This window comes from Rhinoraja longicauda, chromosome 18 (genome assembly GCF_053455715.1).
Source record: "Rhinoraja longicauda isolate Sanriku21f chromosome 18, sRhiLon1.1, whole genome shotgun sequence".
In the NCBI taxonomy this organism is placed as follows: domain Eukaryota; kingdom Metazoa; phylum Chordata; class Chondrichthyes; order Rajiformes; family Arhynchobatidae; genus Rhinoraja; species Rhinoraja longicauda.
Window position 1 is genome coordinate 14021900 of NC_135970.1, and position 18812 is coordinate 14040711.

The window sequence follows — 18812 nt, forward strand, 5'->3', positions numbered from 1 at the left end:
GATGAAGGACATGCCTAAGGACATCATGCGGTGATGTTCCCAATGAATAATCCAAATGTCATAGGTGACTATATCTCCAATGAGCTATGAAATGAGCATTGCCCCATATTAATAAATAATATAGCCCAAGGTTGTTTGAGCAAACCTGGTTTTAAAAAATCAGTAAAAATATTGCATAGGATGCTCGTGGATACCTTGCCAACTTCACGACGATTATTAAATTAGAATGCACAGAGAATAGTTCTTTCCAATTTTCAGCCTAAATATTAGGTGCCACAGGTAAAGAACAAACAGGCACCCATAAAAAGCAATTGTTTCTTCTCTTCTTTCTTTTTAATGTTTTGTTAAATGTCAGAAATTTCTACAGTTTAATTTAGAGATACAACGTAAAAACAGGCCCTACGGCCCACCGAGTCCGCACTGACCAGTGATCCCTGTACACTAGCACTATCCCACACACTAGGTCCAAATTACAATTTTTTTTGTAGAATCCAATTAACTTACAAACCTGTACGTCATTGGAGTGTGGGAGGAAACCGGAGCACCCAGGGAAAACCCACGCGGCCATGAAGGGAACGTACAAACTCCTTACAGCCAGCACCCGCAGTCAGGACCAAAGTCGGGATCGAACCCAGGTGCACTACGGTAGCAAGTCTATCACTGCACCACCATCGATGGATGTGCATTTGATACACAAAATGTTTTATTTATTATCACGTGCTGCTTCTCACGTCAAATTTTGTTTACCCAAGCATTCATTAGTTTCCTGCAACAAAACTTGGTATTTTACATGAAGTAATAAAACCCATCAAAACTGCTGAGAGTAATAAACTCGGTGTCAATGATAAGGATCATTTGATAATCAACCGTCTCAATTGTCCCACATTTCGATTCCCTTGGCTGTCTACTTAGGTTTAATGAGAAAGTGAACAAATATAGATTTAAAATCAAATGCTTTCATTTGCTTGCACCTGTCGCCTTTGAAAATTAACTGTTGGGGGTCCTGCAATAGTTTAAACAACTTGCAAGGTCTTTAAATATTTGGCCACCTCCTTTTTGCCTCATTTTACTGGATGAAGACGGAAAAGCTGACATTTTCAGTGAGAAAGACTAAAATATGTAAAAGCAGTTTTTGATTCCATAACAAGCCACATACAAAACCTTGAAACAGAATATGTTAGCTCAACATTGATTCACAGCTAATGAAATATCTTATAATTGTAGTGACTGCTTTAATATTTTATAACTTATTTGTTCATTGAATGTGTAACCTTGCTGCACAAGGCTTCTGTTTAAAAGCATGAACAAATATATAATAGTTAGAACACATTAAAATATATATCTGAATGACAAGGAAATAGAAGGTACAATGTTCCATTAGCACAATAACAGATAGGAAGAATGTTAATTGAGAGCTGAAATAACTGGAGATCTTTTCATTGCACCAGTGAAATAGAGTGCCTTTGAAGATGGACGGACAAATAAGGCTGCTATCGCTAACAGAATCCTTGGCCTTATGAATAGTTTCACTGTCTGCAAAAGCAGAAAAATGCTAAGCCTCAATGATTCACCAGTTAAAGCTCAATTGTATTATTGTCCATCTGGGCACCACAATTTAAGGTGAATGTCAAAGTCATGGTAGCGCAGCGGTAGAGTTGCTGCTTTACAGCGAATGCAGCGCCGGAGACTCAGGTTCGATCCTGACTACGGGTGCTGCACTGTAAGGAGTTTGTACGTTCTCCCCGTGACCTGCGTGGGTTTTCTCCGAGATCTTCGGTTTCCTCCCACACTCCAAAGACGTACAGGTATGTAGGTTAATTGGCTGGGTAAATGTAAAAATTGTCCCTAGTGGGTGTAGGATAGTGTTAATGTACGGGGATCACTGGGCGGCACGGACTTGGAGGGCCGAAAAGGCCTGTTTCCGGCTGTAGATATATGATGATGATGATGGAGAGGATGATGAGGAACTTTACATGATTGTTGAACAAAATGCAGGAAATTAGTTATTTGAAAGTATTGCTCAAATTTGAAATTGTTCTTCTTGGAGAATAGAAAGTTAAACAGAGATTTTGCAGCAGTTAAAATGATTGGAAAAATGTGAGAAACTGTTACCAGTAGAAGTGTTGGTAACTTGAAGTCATAGATCTGAAGTAATGAGTTGAAGGACAGAAACAGAATGAAGACAAATCTTTTCATGCAGCAAGTCAAGATGGAGACAACATTGCTGGAGAAGTTTTAAAAGCAATGCTTCGACATTAAAGGTTTTTGAAAATACCACGTTTAACTAAGACATTATAAATTGAAAAACACTGGGCATTTGGGGTAGAAGTGGTGACAACATTGGGGGTAGGAGTTAGTTTATCCATTTAATTACACCCATGCACTTCCAATAGTCTGAAGAAGGGTCCTGATCCAAAATGTCACAATGTTCTCCAAAGATGCTGCCTGACCTGCTGAGTTACTCCGGCACTGTGTCTTTTTTTTGTAAACCAGCATCTACAGTTCTTTATTTCTATACCTCCAATGAGGTGGTTCTCCATTAAATTGTGCTAACTTGGAGAAACCACATTGAAGATCTTACCAGAGGAAATGAGTTTGACTTGGCTTCAATCGATGCTCAACATTATTGAAGGGTTCAAAATATTGCTGTAACAATTAGCCATCTGGCCAGATCATGGACCAGACTTTGAGATGTGTCACAAAATTGAATACATCACGGTATGGGCCCTTCAACCCACTGATTCCACAAAAACCAAGCACACATTTACTCCTACACTTAGATCAGTCTGAAGAAGGGTCTCGACCCGAAATGTCACCCATTCCTTCTCTCCTGAGATGCTGCCTGACCTGCTGAGTTACTCCAGCATTTTGTGAATAATTTACTCCTACACTACTCCCATTCTATTCTCCCACACTCCCTTCAACTGTCCCCAAATTCTTCCAATCACATATAAACTAGGGGTAACTTAGTGATCAATCAACCTACCAATCCTCAATTTTTTGGAATGTGGCAAGAACCCAAAGAAAACCCACATATTCACAGGCAAATTCCACAGACATCACCGGAGGTCAATACTGAACCCAGGTGGCTGGTACTGCAAGGCAGCACCATTACTAGCTGTGCCATCGTGTCCCAGTGCTTTCAACAGCAACCTGGTTAATTCCCATTTGATCACGAAACCTGGTTAATCTGATTTTATTAACAATTTTCACTTTCATTCACGAAAAGCTACTGAAAGTTCAGCCAGGAAAACATTTCCACAATTAAATGAAGCTCTCCGGAAACAAAAGGATTTTTATTTCCTCAGATAAAGGTCAATGCATCCTCTACTTGCAGTTGTAGGGCAGTAGAGGTTTGTGGAACCACAGCTCTTCACTGCCATGATGAATCAATTGGTCAGATCACACAAACCACAAAGTTACCCTAACTACAGTACACTATCCCCAGTGTTCAAGTAGCAATTTAACCCTTGAGCAGACAGACCAAGGTCAATCTAGTTTTGATATTAAAGTTCAGAACAATTAATTTTATACTAAAGGATTAAAAAAAACATTAATAAAGCTTTATAAATCACCATTTGAATTAATACTCACGATAACAGTATGATGGCAATGGGAAAACAACACTCGTCTCCTTTCCAATGTCCAATGTAAACCACTCTCGGGTCAAATGCAGCACAAATGACCAGATATAAAGTGACGGGACTACAATGCAATTAAATACCATTATTTGCTTCACTAAACCAAGCTAACGCACAGAACCATCTTTAGTCTTTCAAATCTGCCTATAATAGAATATACATTACTTCTAAATAAACAGTTTTGCCTGCAATCACTTTTTTTGGCCATACTAGATGGAGGCGTCAATCATAAAATGGAATTTTAAATCATCTAAATTGTTCAGGACAGCTTAGATAATTCACTCCCTATAAATTGGCTAAATATATTTGGTGAAATAAAGTTGCAAAACATATGAAATTGTTTTGGACTACAAGTCAAGACTCTCGAAACCTGCACTCTTAGGAATTGATTGGAGGCGGAACACAACAAATTTGGATCACAGAAATTACCCTGAGTCATGCTTCTCTGAGGAGGAGAAAGCTTCTTTTTAAATATAGATGCTCCCTCGATCATGTAATGACTCAGAGAACTGTCTGCAACCCAAAGTTTGTGTTACGTCACAAATGTGTCGACCAAGATTGCAAAGGTTGCACAGGTAGGTTAATTAGCTACGGATTAGTACAGATCATAGTTAATTTTAGATCTTAATTGGAATTATCCAACTAGTATAGCTGGCCCAGAGTTCAGGACCAGTTTGTTCCAGTAAACAAACTGCAAACGGATGACAAGGTAAGGGAACCCACGATGAGTTGTAAATTTGGATAAAAAGAAAAAGGAAGTGGCACAAAGTTTAGGAAGATGGAATTAGATGGGGCCATTAAGGAATATAAAGCAAGCAGGAAAATCAAGCAGGGAACTTGAAGGGACGAAGGGAGCCATGAGATGTTGTTGGCAAGTCAGATTAAAGAAATTCTAAAAGGGTTTTCAAACATACATTAAAAACAAGAAGATAACTAGGGAGAAAGTGGGACAACTGAAGGATAAAGGAAGGAATTTATGCTTGAGGTCAGAATATTTGGGCAAGGTACTAAACGAGTGTGATGCATCTGTACTCATTAAGGAGAGATGCAGAGGACACTAGAAACAGTCTGGGGTATACTAATTTGAGATCAAGGAGCTGGTGTTGTGACTCCTGAAAAACATCAAGGTGGATAAATCCTCAGGGCCTGGTGTGATCTACTCCAGGTGATTTAAAGAGGCTAGAGAGGAGATTGCAGGGGCCTCAATGAAGATCTTTGGGTCCCCTCTAGCCACGGGTGAGGTCTCGGAGTCCGAAGGGTAGTCAATGCCGTTTCTGTGTTTAAGTAGAGCAAATCCAAAATCACATCAGTCGTACGGAAGCTAGAGGAGATGATTTGAAATAGGAATTAATCATATTTGGAAGAGAATGGGTTAATTAGGGAGTCAGCATGGTGCTCTCCATGGCAGTTCACGGCTTACCAACTTGATTGAGTTATCTTTGAGAAAGTGACAAAGGTGATTAATGAGGATAAGGCAGTGGATGTTGTCTTCATGGATTTTAGTAAGGCATCTGATAAAGTCCCTCATGATCGGCTGATCCAGAAGATTAAGATGCACAGGATCCACGGTGATTTAGTAGTTTGGATTCAGAACTGGCTTACGCATAGAAAACGGTGGGTTGTGGTGGAAGGGTGTTATACTGGCTGGAGGTCTGTAACAAGTGGCGTTCTGCAGGGATCTGTGTTGCAACCCGTGTTGTTTGTGACTTAAACAAATGACTTAGACATAAATATAGAATGGTTGGTTAGTAACTTTTTAGAGAATACCAAAATGAGCAGCGTTACAGACAGCGAGGAAGGCTGTCACAGGATATAGCAGATATAAATCAGATACATATGTGGGCAGATCAATGGCAGATGGAGTTTAATCTGAGCAAGTGTGAGGTGTTGCACTTTGGGAGGTTGAATGTAGGAAGAAAATAAACAGTGCATGGCAAGATCCTTAACAGCATTGGTGTATAGAGGGATCTTTGGGATCCAAATCAATAGCTCCCAGAGAGTGGCACTGATGAAGACAAGCATGCCATATACCTCCTTTACCACTCGATGGATAGTGGTAAAGCAGGCATATTGTACGCCTCCTTCATCAATCGCAGCATTGAGTATCAGAGTCAGGAAGTCATGTTGCAGCTATATAAAACATTGGTAATGTCACATTTGGAGTATTGTGTGCAGTTCTGGGCGCCATATTAGAGGAAGGTTGTGAAGGCATTGGAGAGAGTGCAGTAGAGGTTCACCAGAACACTGCCTGGATTAGAAGGTATTAGCTATCTGGTGAGGTTGGACAAACTTGGATTGTTTGCTCTTGCAACGGCGGAGGTTGATGAGGTGTTTGTTTAATATTGTGAGAGGCATGAAGAGGTGAGCCGTCAGAATCTTTCTCCCCAGGGTGGAAGTTTCAAAGACGAGAAGGCATCCTTGTAAATCAGAGGGGAGGAAGTTTAAAGGAGAAGTTTTTGAGTGCAGTGGATGCCTAGAATGTGTTGCTATCGGTGCAGATGGAGCAGATAATCATAAGCAGATAGTCTGAAGAAGGGTCTCGACCCGAAACGTCACCCATTCCTTCTCTCCCGAGATGCTGCCTGACCTGCTGAGTTACTCCAGCATTTTGTGAATAAATCGATTTGTACCAGCATCTGCAGTTATTTTCTTATACGAGCAGATAATCATAGCGCTTAAGAGGCTTTTACATAAACAAATGGATTATGCAGGGAATGGGGGGAGATGGATCATATATAGGCCAAAGATTAGTTTAACTTGGCATCATGTTCGCCACAGACATTGTGGGATGAAGGGCCTGCTCCTCTGCTGTATTGTTCTATGTTTGTATAGATTAGGACTACAGATGCAAAACATGCTATGGGTGTTGCCAGATCATGGAATTTTGACTTATATACCATTCCCTGATTTAATATTGATAGGAATGGTTGTTAATGATAACACTCAATCCTTAACCTAAATGTGCATCCACCCAGATGCATTTAGCAGTATGATTATTTACACATTTGCTCAGATTTTTAAAAAATCTCCTGTGTAAAAGTACATGTGGAGGCTTGAATGTGCAGTTATTCGCTTGCACAAATAAAAGATAGCAATCCTGATTTTAAGGAATGAGAAATAAAGAATTCAATAAAGATATACACATCACATAAGTGACGTGTCAAATAAAGCAAGATTCAATATTGTAGCCAATATTGTTACTGAAGGCCAGATTTGAAGCTTAATGGAATTCAACATTAAAGAGCAAGGTAACCACAGAAAAACAGCCAAATTTCAGAAACAAATGTCAGTTTTGCGCTAATTCAAATAGCGAGAGTGGCACACTGAATTACAATGACCCCAGCAATAAAGACACATGGATGAAATGGAGAAAAAAAAATGTGGTGCAAAAATGTTGAGGCCAAACAAAACGTGGAACCTGGAATAAAGCAAACCAGGCGAAGCAATGCCTAATCAGTCACTCCCTTGATTACAGTGCCAAGCTTCTTAAAAGCTTAATGATTGAGCAGTTGAAAACATTTCAAGGATATATGTATATTTGCTAGAATCAACAGATTGATTGCAGTGTTCATAAATCTGCGCCATTCAAATCGGCATTTAAACTATTTTAAAGGCACAATGTCAACACTCACACTGGCACGCCCCAACAGAAAACTTCTTAACTAGACATTATCAATACAATATTGACCATGATTGCCCTGATTACATCTGAACTGAAATATGTCTACCTAGAATGCTTCAACCTCATGTGAAGAAATAAGGATTTTTCTCTTACCTGAAAAAGTATGAAGATGAGAAACAGCTCATATACGACACTGACACACAACCAGAATCTCCAGTATGCTGCAAGAGAGAATACCCAAATTCAGAAAAGAGATTGGCAAACTGGATACTGTTAGACAGCCTTACTATAATAGACTCATACTTCCACGTGTAGAACATCTTCCTAATCCTCCAGAAAGGCAAAACTTTCATTGGGACTAATAATAATTGGTGTGTTAAAAAATGCTGATAAACCAGCATTACACCCAGAATTTTAAGCCTCTGGACATCAAGCAGCAACTAATTGGGAAAGCTGTTTCAAACGTTTCCAGGAAATTTGCTGCCATCCCATGCCTTTATAGAGAACAAATGGATCCAAAGGCAAACGCTGTTTATTAAAATTAATCTGTTTTTGTAAACAAGCAAGCTTTGAAAATCAGGAATTTTCTTTAAACAGGAAAAGCATTGAGGATTTCCATAGCACAACAGGAAGAGCAACTATGCCTTCTCGGAAAGCGCAGTTTTTGATTTTATTTCATTATGCTTATGAAAGCTGCATATTTCAGCAAGGTCACATGCCAGTGCAAAAATGTGCTTCGATTTGCAATTTGTTTCACATACACAGAGTCCAAGGGCTTAACTAAAAGGCTTCAAATCTGTTATCCAGACATTAACCAAAGCAATACAAAATTCATTTGAGCTGCAAATGGGAATTCAACTTTAATACACAGGTGTAAGCTCTGGGTACCAATCAAAATAATCTTTGAACTACATCTCATGGCATGGTTCTTTTTATTTAACCCTTGCTGATGCATCTGCTTGCATGTGTAGCACAGCAGCAGAAGTCACCCAGTACAAAGACATTGTATTCTAGTCTGTGCTAAGCAGAGAGATGTTAGGGCCCAGCAAGTGAGAGCTAAAGAAAAGACTCAATCAGTTAGAAACACTGAATGGATGGTCTATCTCGACTTCACCAAAGATCCCATCATCAGAGAAGCTAGCCTTCTACCAGACATGGTTCACTCCATAAGATATCAAGAAACAGCTGGGAGTCTGGATGTTGTAAAGGCCAGAGAATTAGACAACATACTGCCTGCTGCACTGAATACTCATTCCCCCCACCATGGACACAACTATTGTGCGCTATTGATAAAATGTAATACAGTGCACTGCTAGAAAACTTGGGCATCTCCTAAACCACAGCCCTTAACACCAAGAAGGACAAGGCCAAGAGGTTCATGGGAACATCAGCATGTAGATTCAACTCTTATCACTGCTCCTTCCTCGTGACTGGGTGGACATCCTGGAACTCCCTACCCATCAGAATTGTGGAAGTACGTATTCTAGATGGACTGTAATGATTCCAGCTGGTGACATACCAACAACCTCACTTGGGCAATAATAAACAGGCAATAGACTTTACCAACGTCTGTTCGAAATTTTTTTGTTTTTTGCTGGAATGATGCAGGTATATATCACTTCCTTAACCGTGCTTCTGGTAACAATCTTTGGCATTACGTTGTCGGCCACATGGCACTCCAGAACCAAGTGCAGAAGAGCATTCCAAAATGGATTATGCCTGCTCAATTGGAGAAATCGGGGATGGCCAAACACAATGTGTAGGAAGGAACTGCAGATGCTGGTTTAAACCGAAGAGACACAAAATGCTGGAGTAACTCAGCGGGACAGGCAGCATCTCTGGAGAAAAGGAATGAGTGACGTTTCGGGTCGAAATCCATCTTCAGACTGAAGTGTGGGGAGAGGGCGATACATAAAGAAACGTAAGGTGTGAAAACAGGACAAAGGGAATGTAGATCAAGGAAAACGTAGAATAGATCATTGTTAGCTGGGAGAAGGTAACAACAAAGTAAACAGATAAAATGTAGTCAGAGACAGTAAGACTGGTCAGAGAACTGGGAAGGGGAGGGATGGAGAGAGAGGGAAACCCAGGGTTACTTGAAGTTAGAGAAGTCAATGTTCATACTGCTGGGGTGTAAGCCACCCAAGCAAAATAAGAGGTGCTGCTCCTCCAATTTGCACTGGACCTCACTCTGATAATGGAGGAGGCCCAGGACAGAAAGGTCAGTGTGGGAATGGGAGGGGGAATTAAAATGTTGAGCAACCGGAAGATCAGGTAGGTTTAGGCGGACTGACCGGAGGTGTTCAGCGAAACGATCGCCAAGCCCTCACCAAGCCACCAATATATAGGGGTCCACAGCTGGAACAGCGGATACAGTAGATGAGATTGGAGGAGGTGCAAGTGAACCTTTGTCTCCCCTGAAAAGACTGTCCGGGTCCTTGGATGGAGTCGAGGGGGGAGGTATTGGGACAGGTGTTGCATCTCCTGCGGTTGCAGGGGAAAGTGCCTGGGGAGGGGGTGGTTTGGGTGGGAAGAGTTGACCAGAGGGTTGCAGATGGGACGGTCTCTGCGGAAAGCGGAAAGGGGTGGAGATGGGAAGATGTGGCTCGTGGTGGGATCCCTTTGGAGGTGGCAAAAATGTCGGATTATGTGCTGTATGTGACGGCTAAACACATGCTGGGGTGGATTTATATAAGAGGAAGGCCAAGGGAATGACAGCTTTTTCAAAACAAAGATTTGCACCAACGTAAATTTTCAAAGTATGCAAGTGAGATGCAACCTTGGTTATGGCAGATTACTTTTAATGAAGTATCACTGTGCACCATCTGAATACTGCATCAATTAATAGGCAAGGAGTTGGGGTGAAAACTAAAGAGCAAACCCCAAGACACTGATCAGAAACTGACAATTCTGTTGATAGGAGTGTTCTGCAATAATAATCATTTTCAATGACTCTCATTAGCTACTGAGCATATCTATTGTTTTCTCAATTTATTCTACATTTCCTTTCTTCACGTGTTTCACTAAGATGAAAAATTAATGGGACATTTAAGTCGGAGAAATGTGTTGCATGAATGGAAAACCAGAGAGGTCCTTCAGGGATGCAGTCAGGTGCATCTGGCAGGAACTGCTCGTGAGATTTCTGTTAGGAATAAATTATGTCAGCACAGTCTATAAATGTCTGTCATTTGGGAAAGTGTGTACATCCTCCTGCCCAGCCTGTTTTATCCTCTAAGTTGAAGAAAACTAGGTGGCTGTAATATCGCGGAGCTCGCAGTCTCGGGTTGAGACCGATCGGGAACTCCAAAAGCCGCACGATGTTCGATAGCCCAGACCCGGGGTACGATGGTCTGGCACAGGGGAACTGAAATCCCCCCCCCCCCCCTCCCCCGATGCAGGAGCTGGGTCGCCCCAACGAGGAAGGCCCGCCACCAGCTACAGGAGTCAAGATCGTCCCGTCAACGGAAGGTTAGAGGCCCCCCAACGCTGGAGGACAAAGAAGGGAGAGATTGAACTTTTTTCGCCTTCCATCACAGTGAGGAATGTGGAGGAGTCACTGTGGTGGATGTTCATATTAAAATGTATTTTGTGTGTCCTGTTTCTTTTTATCGTTATGACTGTATGGCAAATGAAGTTCCTCGTGTGTTGCAAAACATACTTGGCCAATAAAGTATTATTGTGATTGTGTGATTGTGAGTTTTGGTCAGTGATCATAGAGTCTGGATGTCCTCGCTAATGCTGCAGTGAGGTATCAGCAGAGCCTGGATGAACAGCAGGAATCTGGAATCACCCGAGCCTGTGAAGCTGAGAGTGACCACGACCTTAACCTCAATTGGGTGAGCAGTAATGAGGCTATAGATCAGAGTGTCTTGATGAGAATTACATTACTGAAGAGTGTCCCATGTTGAAATATTTCTCAGGTAAGTCCAGGTATGAGTGCAAGTCCATATAATTCTGGAGTTTGGTAATGTTCTATGTGATGAGCCCTTCTATGTCACCTGCCATATCATCTCTGCAGTGCCTCCAACACCAACATTCTATCACAGTGTCAATGAGAATAAGGGCGGCATAGTAGCGAGCGGTTTATTTGCTGCCTTACAGCGCCAGATAACCGGGTTTGATCCTGCATATGGGTGCTATCTGGATGGAATTTGTACGTTCTTCCTGTGACCGCGTGGGTTTTTGCCGGGTGCTCCGGATTCACACATTCCAAAGATGTACAGGTTTGTAGGTTAATTGGCTATTTTAAATTGGTCCCTGTGCGTAGGATAGTGTTAGTGTACGGGGTGATCACTGGCCAGCGTGGACGCTGGCCGAAGGGCCTGTTTCCACGCTGTATTGCTAAAGTCTAACAAGAAAAAAGCATGCTAGCTCATTGAAAATTAGGACTGATTGCAGAAACGTCATTGCAAAGGAAAGTTCATCAGTAAAGTAACCAATGAGGCTGCAGAGACTGTAGAGCAACCTGGTAAAGAAGATAGACACAAAATGCTGGAGTAACTCAGCAGGGCAGGCAGCATCTCCGGAGAGAAGGAATGGGTGACGTTTTGGCTTGAGGCCCTTCTTCAGACTGGTATAGAATATTGTCGAACTGGCCTTTTATATACCAGGAATATACAAGAAATGCTGAACATGATTCTTAGGTTGGACATTCCACTGTCTTGAAGGTGCTGACCATTCCTGAAATAAGGCATGAACGGGTTAAGGCTCATGAAATAGTGAAATAGAATTATTACCAGTACATGATACAAATGTCCTACAACTACACGTCCAAAATATCAATTTGACTCAAGAGATACGACATCAGTTATGCAAAGATAAAAGCTATGTAAATTTAGCAAGATAATCAGTTAAATTCAAGCAACCAAAGCAAGTGTTACAACACTTTTACAGATTCTCTTCCAAAAGATTCCTGGGTTGCACAAGAGACTGCAGATGCTGTAATTGGAACAAAAAAAAGACTATTGGCAGAACTCAGCAGTTCACACAGCATCTGTGAAAGCAGAGGGATGGTCAAAGTTTCAGGTCGAGACCCTGCTTCAGTATTCATGGGTTATATGCATAAATTAACCATTTTGAATATTTCTTTAAAATTGGTAAACAGTTTTAAAATTAGAATGTTTGAGACAGAACTGGCAAGAACCATACCTGGGTGAGGTCTGGAAAATGGCCCATCTTTTGCTTGGGTGACTCCAAAACACAAGAACACTAGAATGCTGGCAACAATTCCTCTGCAAGTCAAACAGTAAAATGAGAAATCTGCTCAAGGGTGCAGTTGATCACATTTGAAATCTGAGGTATTTAACATCCTTGCAAGTGTTCAAGGTTCTGAACCCAAATACATCTCGAAGGGAAAAAGATGTTCAAAATCAATCCCTCCCATCACAAGGCACTCAAAATTCCAAACACGTAAACATGTATTAATGCTCCCTCTGTAAGACATGATTGTTAATGTCTAGAAAGGAGAGTACTCCAATGTATCCTGAAGTGATTTTGTTGTTGCCAGTGGTGACAGGTGCATGGAAGAACGGAGACATGATAAATGAGTGAGAGCGAGAGCAGTTTCAAAAACTCAAGACAACAGATTGAGAAATTTTGATTCCTCCATGGTTTTGTTTCCTAAGATTAACAGTTGTTCCTCAAACCAATCTGAAAGCCTGAGCATCCCTGGAACTCAGGCTGAATCAATAGCACATTAACAACACTGATGTACTTCATCGCACCGAGAAAGTAGAAGAATTCATGAACTTCTTAACACTCGTGAATAACCAACTCATTGCTCTGGAAAGACAGGTTTCATATTCCATTGCTGGGGTTCAGACATCATTACATTTTAATAACTTTATAATTAAATGTGAACTCTGAATTCCAAGTGAAGGCCACTTATTTCCAGTTCTAGTAAAATGCAATCTTAATCAATGCTTTCTATTCATGTCTGACACTATGTCAGTTTGATTGTTAGGCGAGATCATTAGACTATTCCATTTGCAAATGGATCTTGTACATGAAATAACAGCTTACAAGCATGCAGCTGCACCCCAAATAAGATGGGAAAGTTCCCACATCAGGGTCAATGTTACAGACCATATCGTGCCAAGCAATTCTTGCGCATGTCTCAAATCAGCAAAGTTTTATCCAATTCCTCACCTTATCCCATCCCTTGTGCATACTCCTGTAGTTTCTGATCCTCCCTGTAGTCGCTAAAGAATACATAATATTGTAAAGAAAAATCTCCTTGTATGTAGGTATGATTTTAATAGTCAAAATCACGCTGAAATACAGGCATAAAGCAGGAAAAGGCAAAGATCAGCCATTAGAAATGAACAGAGGTGGAAAAACTAGAATATTCCATGCAAGATAGACGTTTTTAATAAACACACTTAAAACTGCTTATACATTGAGTCCTCTATAGGAAGCTTCTGCCCGAATGTCAGCAGCCCGATTCTTCAAGAACTTAATGTAAAGCTAGGCATGGAGACATTGAACCACTTGGATATATTTGGATCATAAGCAATCCAGATTGATTCCTGGCATGAAAGTATGAATAGCAAAATCTGTATTCTCTAAGTATAGAAGAATGAGATGCACCTACATTGAAATATTAAAAAATTCCAGTCGCATGTTTCTCTCTTCTTTCGGCATTTCAAAGGGATTACTCCCCTCAGACTGCCAGGTCACTTCTCATATACACACCAACTACTCCTCATGTATGGCACTACCTGTGCAACAATATCTTTTCACCTCTTCCTTTCCCAACATCCAAAGACCCAAATAGTCGTTCAAGGCAAAATGACGATTCACGTACTTCTGCACTGTTACGAGAAGACCAAATGGATTTTTGTGGATGGAGTAATTGGAGGGGGGTGGGAGGGGTGAGGAAAGAAGGCTACGAATAACAACAGAAGCTTGGTGTGATTGATAGAGGTAACCAGGGGTTGAGGAAGATGGAAAATTATGGGATAGGAAGCATGGGACCTGTGGAAAGGACATCAGGTGTTTTCAGTGTCTCAATTTGCTGCAGTACTCTGATTATTATTGTCCTTGCTAAATAATCCTACATTAATGGTTTTACAACACCATGCAATGATAACATGTATCATTGTGCACTTCAAAAGGGACCTAAAAATTCATTATGGTAGTTCGGTTTATTTTAACTTGACTTAACTGAAATTGCATTATGGATGGCAAGAATATAAGAACAATTATTTGTGGTCATTTGCTTCAACCCAGAAATTTGACTGGGCACTCTCAGAGCATGTAATATCAGGCGTTTGTTAAATAATACCATTCCCAGCCCAATGCTCCTTTTGGCAGCCTTGACCATGTTATACCATAGTTTGTTGGTCAGCACAACCATGGTTTCATGTCAGATTAATATTCAACTAAATAGCCATTTAACTTTTTTGCATTCACATCACCTACTAATTTCACTAAATATATCAACTAAACTCCTTCAAAGTCCTAAACACTCTGACCATATCCCCTCTCAATCCCCTGATACCCTGAAAGTTCAAAGCCCCAGTGAAGACCACAACAGAGGCCCAATTCCTGGCCCAAATAATCTCTACTCTTGGGCATTTTTCCTGATTTCCTTTAGATTTGCTCAATCATGTTGGACAGTGGTCAAATTGTAGGACTATAATCCAGTGGTCTGCATCAACAATCCACATCTTATAATGGCCGCTGGAGAATTTACATTTAGTGAATTCAGTAACCTGGACAGAAGGATGGAGTCTACAATGGTGATCATAAAATGAAAGACCCAGCTGTTTCATTAATGCCTTTTAGGAAAGGAAAACTGGCATCCTTTCCCAGTCTGGCTGACAACATGGATGTTAACTAGTCTTCTGAAATTGCCTATCAATCCTTTCAGTTCAAAGGCAACCAGCCTAATCAATTCTTGCCAGCCTAGTCACAACAGCCCATTTCCCATGAATATTTTTTTGTTAAAGTGCAAGTGTATATATAATATTATTTTCTACAATTATAGAGCACCAAAGTGCAACATGGAGTTCAAGGTTATACAGAATAACCGCACAAAAAGAACACCCATAATCAAACAGATAAGTCCCAGTGAAAAGGGTTTCAATCTGGTTGAAAATAAACATTGAAATGATTACTGTACTGCAAGTCAAATACAGAATCATCAACAAAAGAGAACACTCTATCAAGCTACTAATACAAAAGGAAAAAATATTTTGTGGCACTTAAACCTGAATCAATCTGCCTGGTTGTCAATTTGACCTGAAAGGAACACAGGAGAAAATGCTTCACTGTACAGGTGCATGTTTTTGTTTGCATTTTACCAATTTGTTCAGTATAAATGGACACAGATTTCAGTGCAAACATAGCCTATGATCAAGTCAACAATTGGGAAACAAACAAAATAAAATGGTATTGCCTTTTTAAATAGAAGATGCGTGCAAGCAAAAGAATGCCAAGCCAATAAATTCTTCAAATAAAGCATCACCCACCCATTACACTCAAATAAGCAGTTGATATTCTGTGAATTGCTGAACAAAGCTCTGTTCATTCTACAAAGTAAAAATATATTTTCTATTTCTCCAAAGGAATAGATTGTGAACTAATTATATCCTACATTTAAGATGCAGCTCAATCAAGCTTAATTTAATTGTTGGTGTGCAAGCTTGTTAGATTCACTAATTAAATGCCTTCAACAAGGCACAAAATCAATTGCACAACTCCACATGGCAAAGGTGGGTGTGTGGCTGGAAGAGGGTCAATGGTGGAGGAATAAAGCACCACACACAACAAGGCATTTGTGGAATGTGCAGTTCATGAAACTGATATCCTGAAAGGAATGTTATGCAAAAATTCTAAACAGAATTGTTTCTACATAATTTGAATCCATAATTTGTGTTATGTAACACAATTCAATTAATCTTGTTACAATTAAAATACACCCTGGTTTGACATTGATAATTAAACTCTAACTTAATTATCCAATTTATTAAACAAACCTTACTAAATCAGTAAAGCAAATAAAGGTACACAACACAGAAACCAAAATGAACTGGAGTCCTAAATCTAAGCAATGGAAGCGATGAAGGTGAGGGTAGAGGGGAATTAAATTTGGAGTTTCACCAAGCCTTGATTTTTCAGTACATATATCAATACATCAAGATCTGGTATTTAACATGTCGATTCTTTTGCACGTTACGGGAAAACAAATAACACTTACCTCTATTACTAAACTTAATGAGATACATAAAAATGACATGAATTTCATTCTAGTTATCAACATTAAGGTGAGTTCTTAGAAATTATAAATCTGAACACAAGATACTTGCCCTTCCTTGCATTGGTATATTATTGTCCTGTGTACCAAGATACTGTGAAAATCTTGGTTTTGTATGCTATCTGGGCAGATCATACCATAATGAGTACAATCAAGTTGTACACAAGTACAACAGGTAGTGCAGAGTGTGAAATATAGCGTTACAGCTCAAAGAATGTGCAGATACAAAAGGACAAGTGCAGGTGGTAGATTGAGAATGCATCCTAAGTAAACAACAGGTTCATTCAAGAAGCTGAAACGGGGGGAAGGTGGTGTTTTCGAAACTGGTGGTACATATTTAGTGCACTGATTTGTCGATGTCCCTTATGTAAACTTGCATAAATGTACAGAATACAGAAAATAAATAAACCAGGTGGGGTCTTAAATCTAAAGGAAACCATGAAACTGATGGTTGATCAGGAAAGTAGATGGAAACATGGATTCCAGTCGCCACAAAAATAAAGTGACCCCTCTCAATGACTACTGCCCAGTAGTTCTAACATCAACTATAAAAGTGCTTTGAAACAATGGTAACGGTCCACATTTTTACCAGTTTTCCAGACAATTTGTGTACAGAAGAAATAGACCTATGGAAAACACCATCTCTCTTGAACTACCATTCAGCCTGAGATTACCTTGAAAATATGAACATCTATATCAGGATGCTTATCACTGACTATAGCTCAGCTTTCAATACCATAATCCTGAATAAGCTTATCCCTCAACTTCTAGACCTTGGCTTTGGGGCCTTCAAGTGAAAATGATTTCTGGGTTTTTTGACCAGCAGACCTCATTCAGTAAGAGAAACACATAATGCTGGAGAAACTCAGCGGGACAGGCAGGATCTCTGGATAGAAGGAATGGGTGACGTTTCAGGTCAAGACCCTTCTTCAGACTCCACAACTATCTTTGGTGTAAGCCAGCATCTGCATTTCCTTCCTACTCATTGAGTAAAGAATCAGTCAAAATGCTTCCTCCACTCTGACACTCACCACTGGTGTCCCTGAAAGATGTATTCAGCAACCTGCTCTCCTCCCTGTAAATCCTATTGTGACCAAATACAACCCTCAAGTGTGTAAAATTATGAGGTATTATTAGCATAGATATAATTTTTTTCCAGGGTGAAAATGTCAAATACCAGACAACATAGCTTTAAAGCAAGAAGGGCAAAGTGTAAAAGGAGATTCATGAGGCAGGTTTATTAGCCTGGAGTGATGGGTGTCTGGAATGTGCTACCTGGGGAAGTGGCGGAGACACATACGATAGCAACATTTAATAGGCACTTAGACAAACAAGTGTACATTAGTGAATGGAGGGATAAAACCATTTACATGCAGATGTGCAATTTAAAATGGCATCATGAGCGGTTTAGACATCATGGGCCAAAGGTGCCAGTTTCTGTGCTGTGCTGTTATATATTCTAACTGAACATAGTACCAGTAAACAAAAAGCATTGAGAAAAGAGTGAAAATATGGGAATTAACGAGCCCAACGTTAAAAAGGAAAACACTGGAATCTATAATAAAGGATGTATTAACAGAACACCTTGAACAGAATAATAGGATTGGGAGGAGTCAGTGTAGATTTATTAAATGAAGCTCGTGTGACCAGTCGACCAGAGTGCTCTGAAGAGACGAGTAGTGAGAGGGTTTTGGATTTTTGGAAGCATTTCAATAACATCCCACGCAGATTGTTCACTAAGTATACAGTACAAATGGTTGACGTGGCTGAGGACTATTATTGGACTGAGAGTTGGATATTGGAGAGGAAGCCAGAGGCAGGAATGAAAGAATCTTATCTTGGCAAGCTGTGGCAAATGGGTTATTGCAGATATCAGTAGGCAGACCTGAAGACCAGTGTACATCAACAATTTAACATTGAAACAGACAGTGCAGCACAAGAACAGGCCCTTCAGCCCACAACGTCTTTGCTGAATATGATGCCATGAGCAACTCTGATTTGCCTTCACATAATCCATATTCATTCAATCCCTGCATATTCATTTGGCTGTAAAAAAAAGCTTCAAGGGGTATAAGCAAACTGAAGGTGTGTACTCTGGTGGGATAGGCAAAATAACGTGGAGTAATGTGAGGTTATGCAATTTGGTGCACATAACTGAGTTTGGTTTGCTTTCAAATAAATTATGTTGCCCCACACAATTCAAGGAAAGTCAACATGAATGTGAAAGAAGCAATTGAGAGGTTAAATTATATTATTACAAAAAGGTTGAGTATTATTTTAAAATAAATAT

At 40.2% G+C, this 18812-nt stretch overlaps 1 protein-coding gene across 2 annotated transcripts in view; it reads right to left on the minus strand.

Annotated features, from left to right (window-relative positions):
• The window catches only part of ptdss2 (phosphatidylserine synthase 2), a 55782-nt gene that overhangs the window by 22335 nt on the left and 14635 nt on the right, over window positions 1-18812 (minus strand). The window contains exons 3-4 of one of the 2 annotated variants that reach the window (XM_078415129.1): window positions 12412-12494; window positions 7417-7484 (exon numbers count right to left, since the gene is read on the minus strand). In XM_078415129.1, coding sequence (XP_078271255.1) covers window positions 7417-7484; window positions 12412-12494 — 151 coding nt within the window. The remainder of the gene's footprint in view (window positions 1-7416; window positions 7485-12411; window positions 12495-18812) is intronic. The other variant, XM_078415130.1, reaches the window with a different exon arrangement.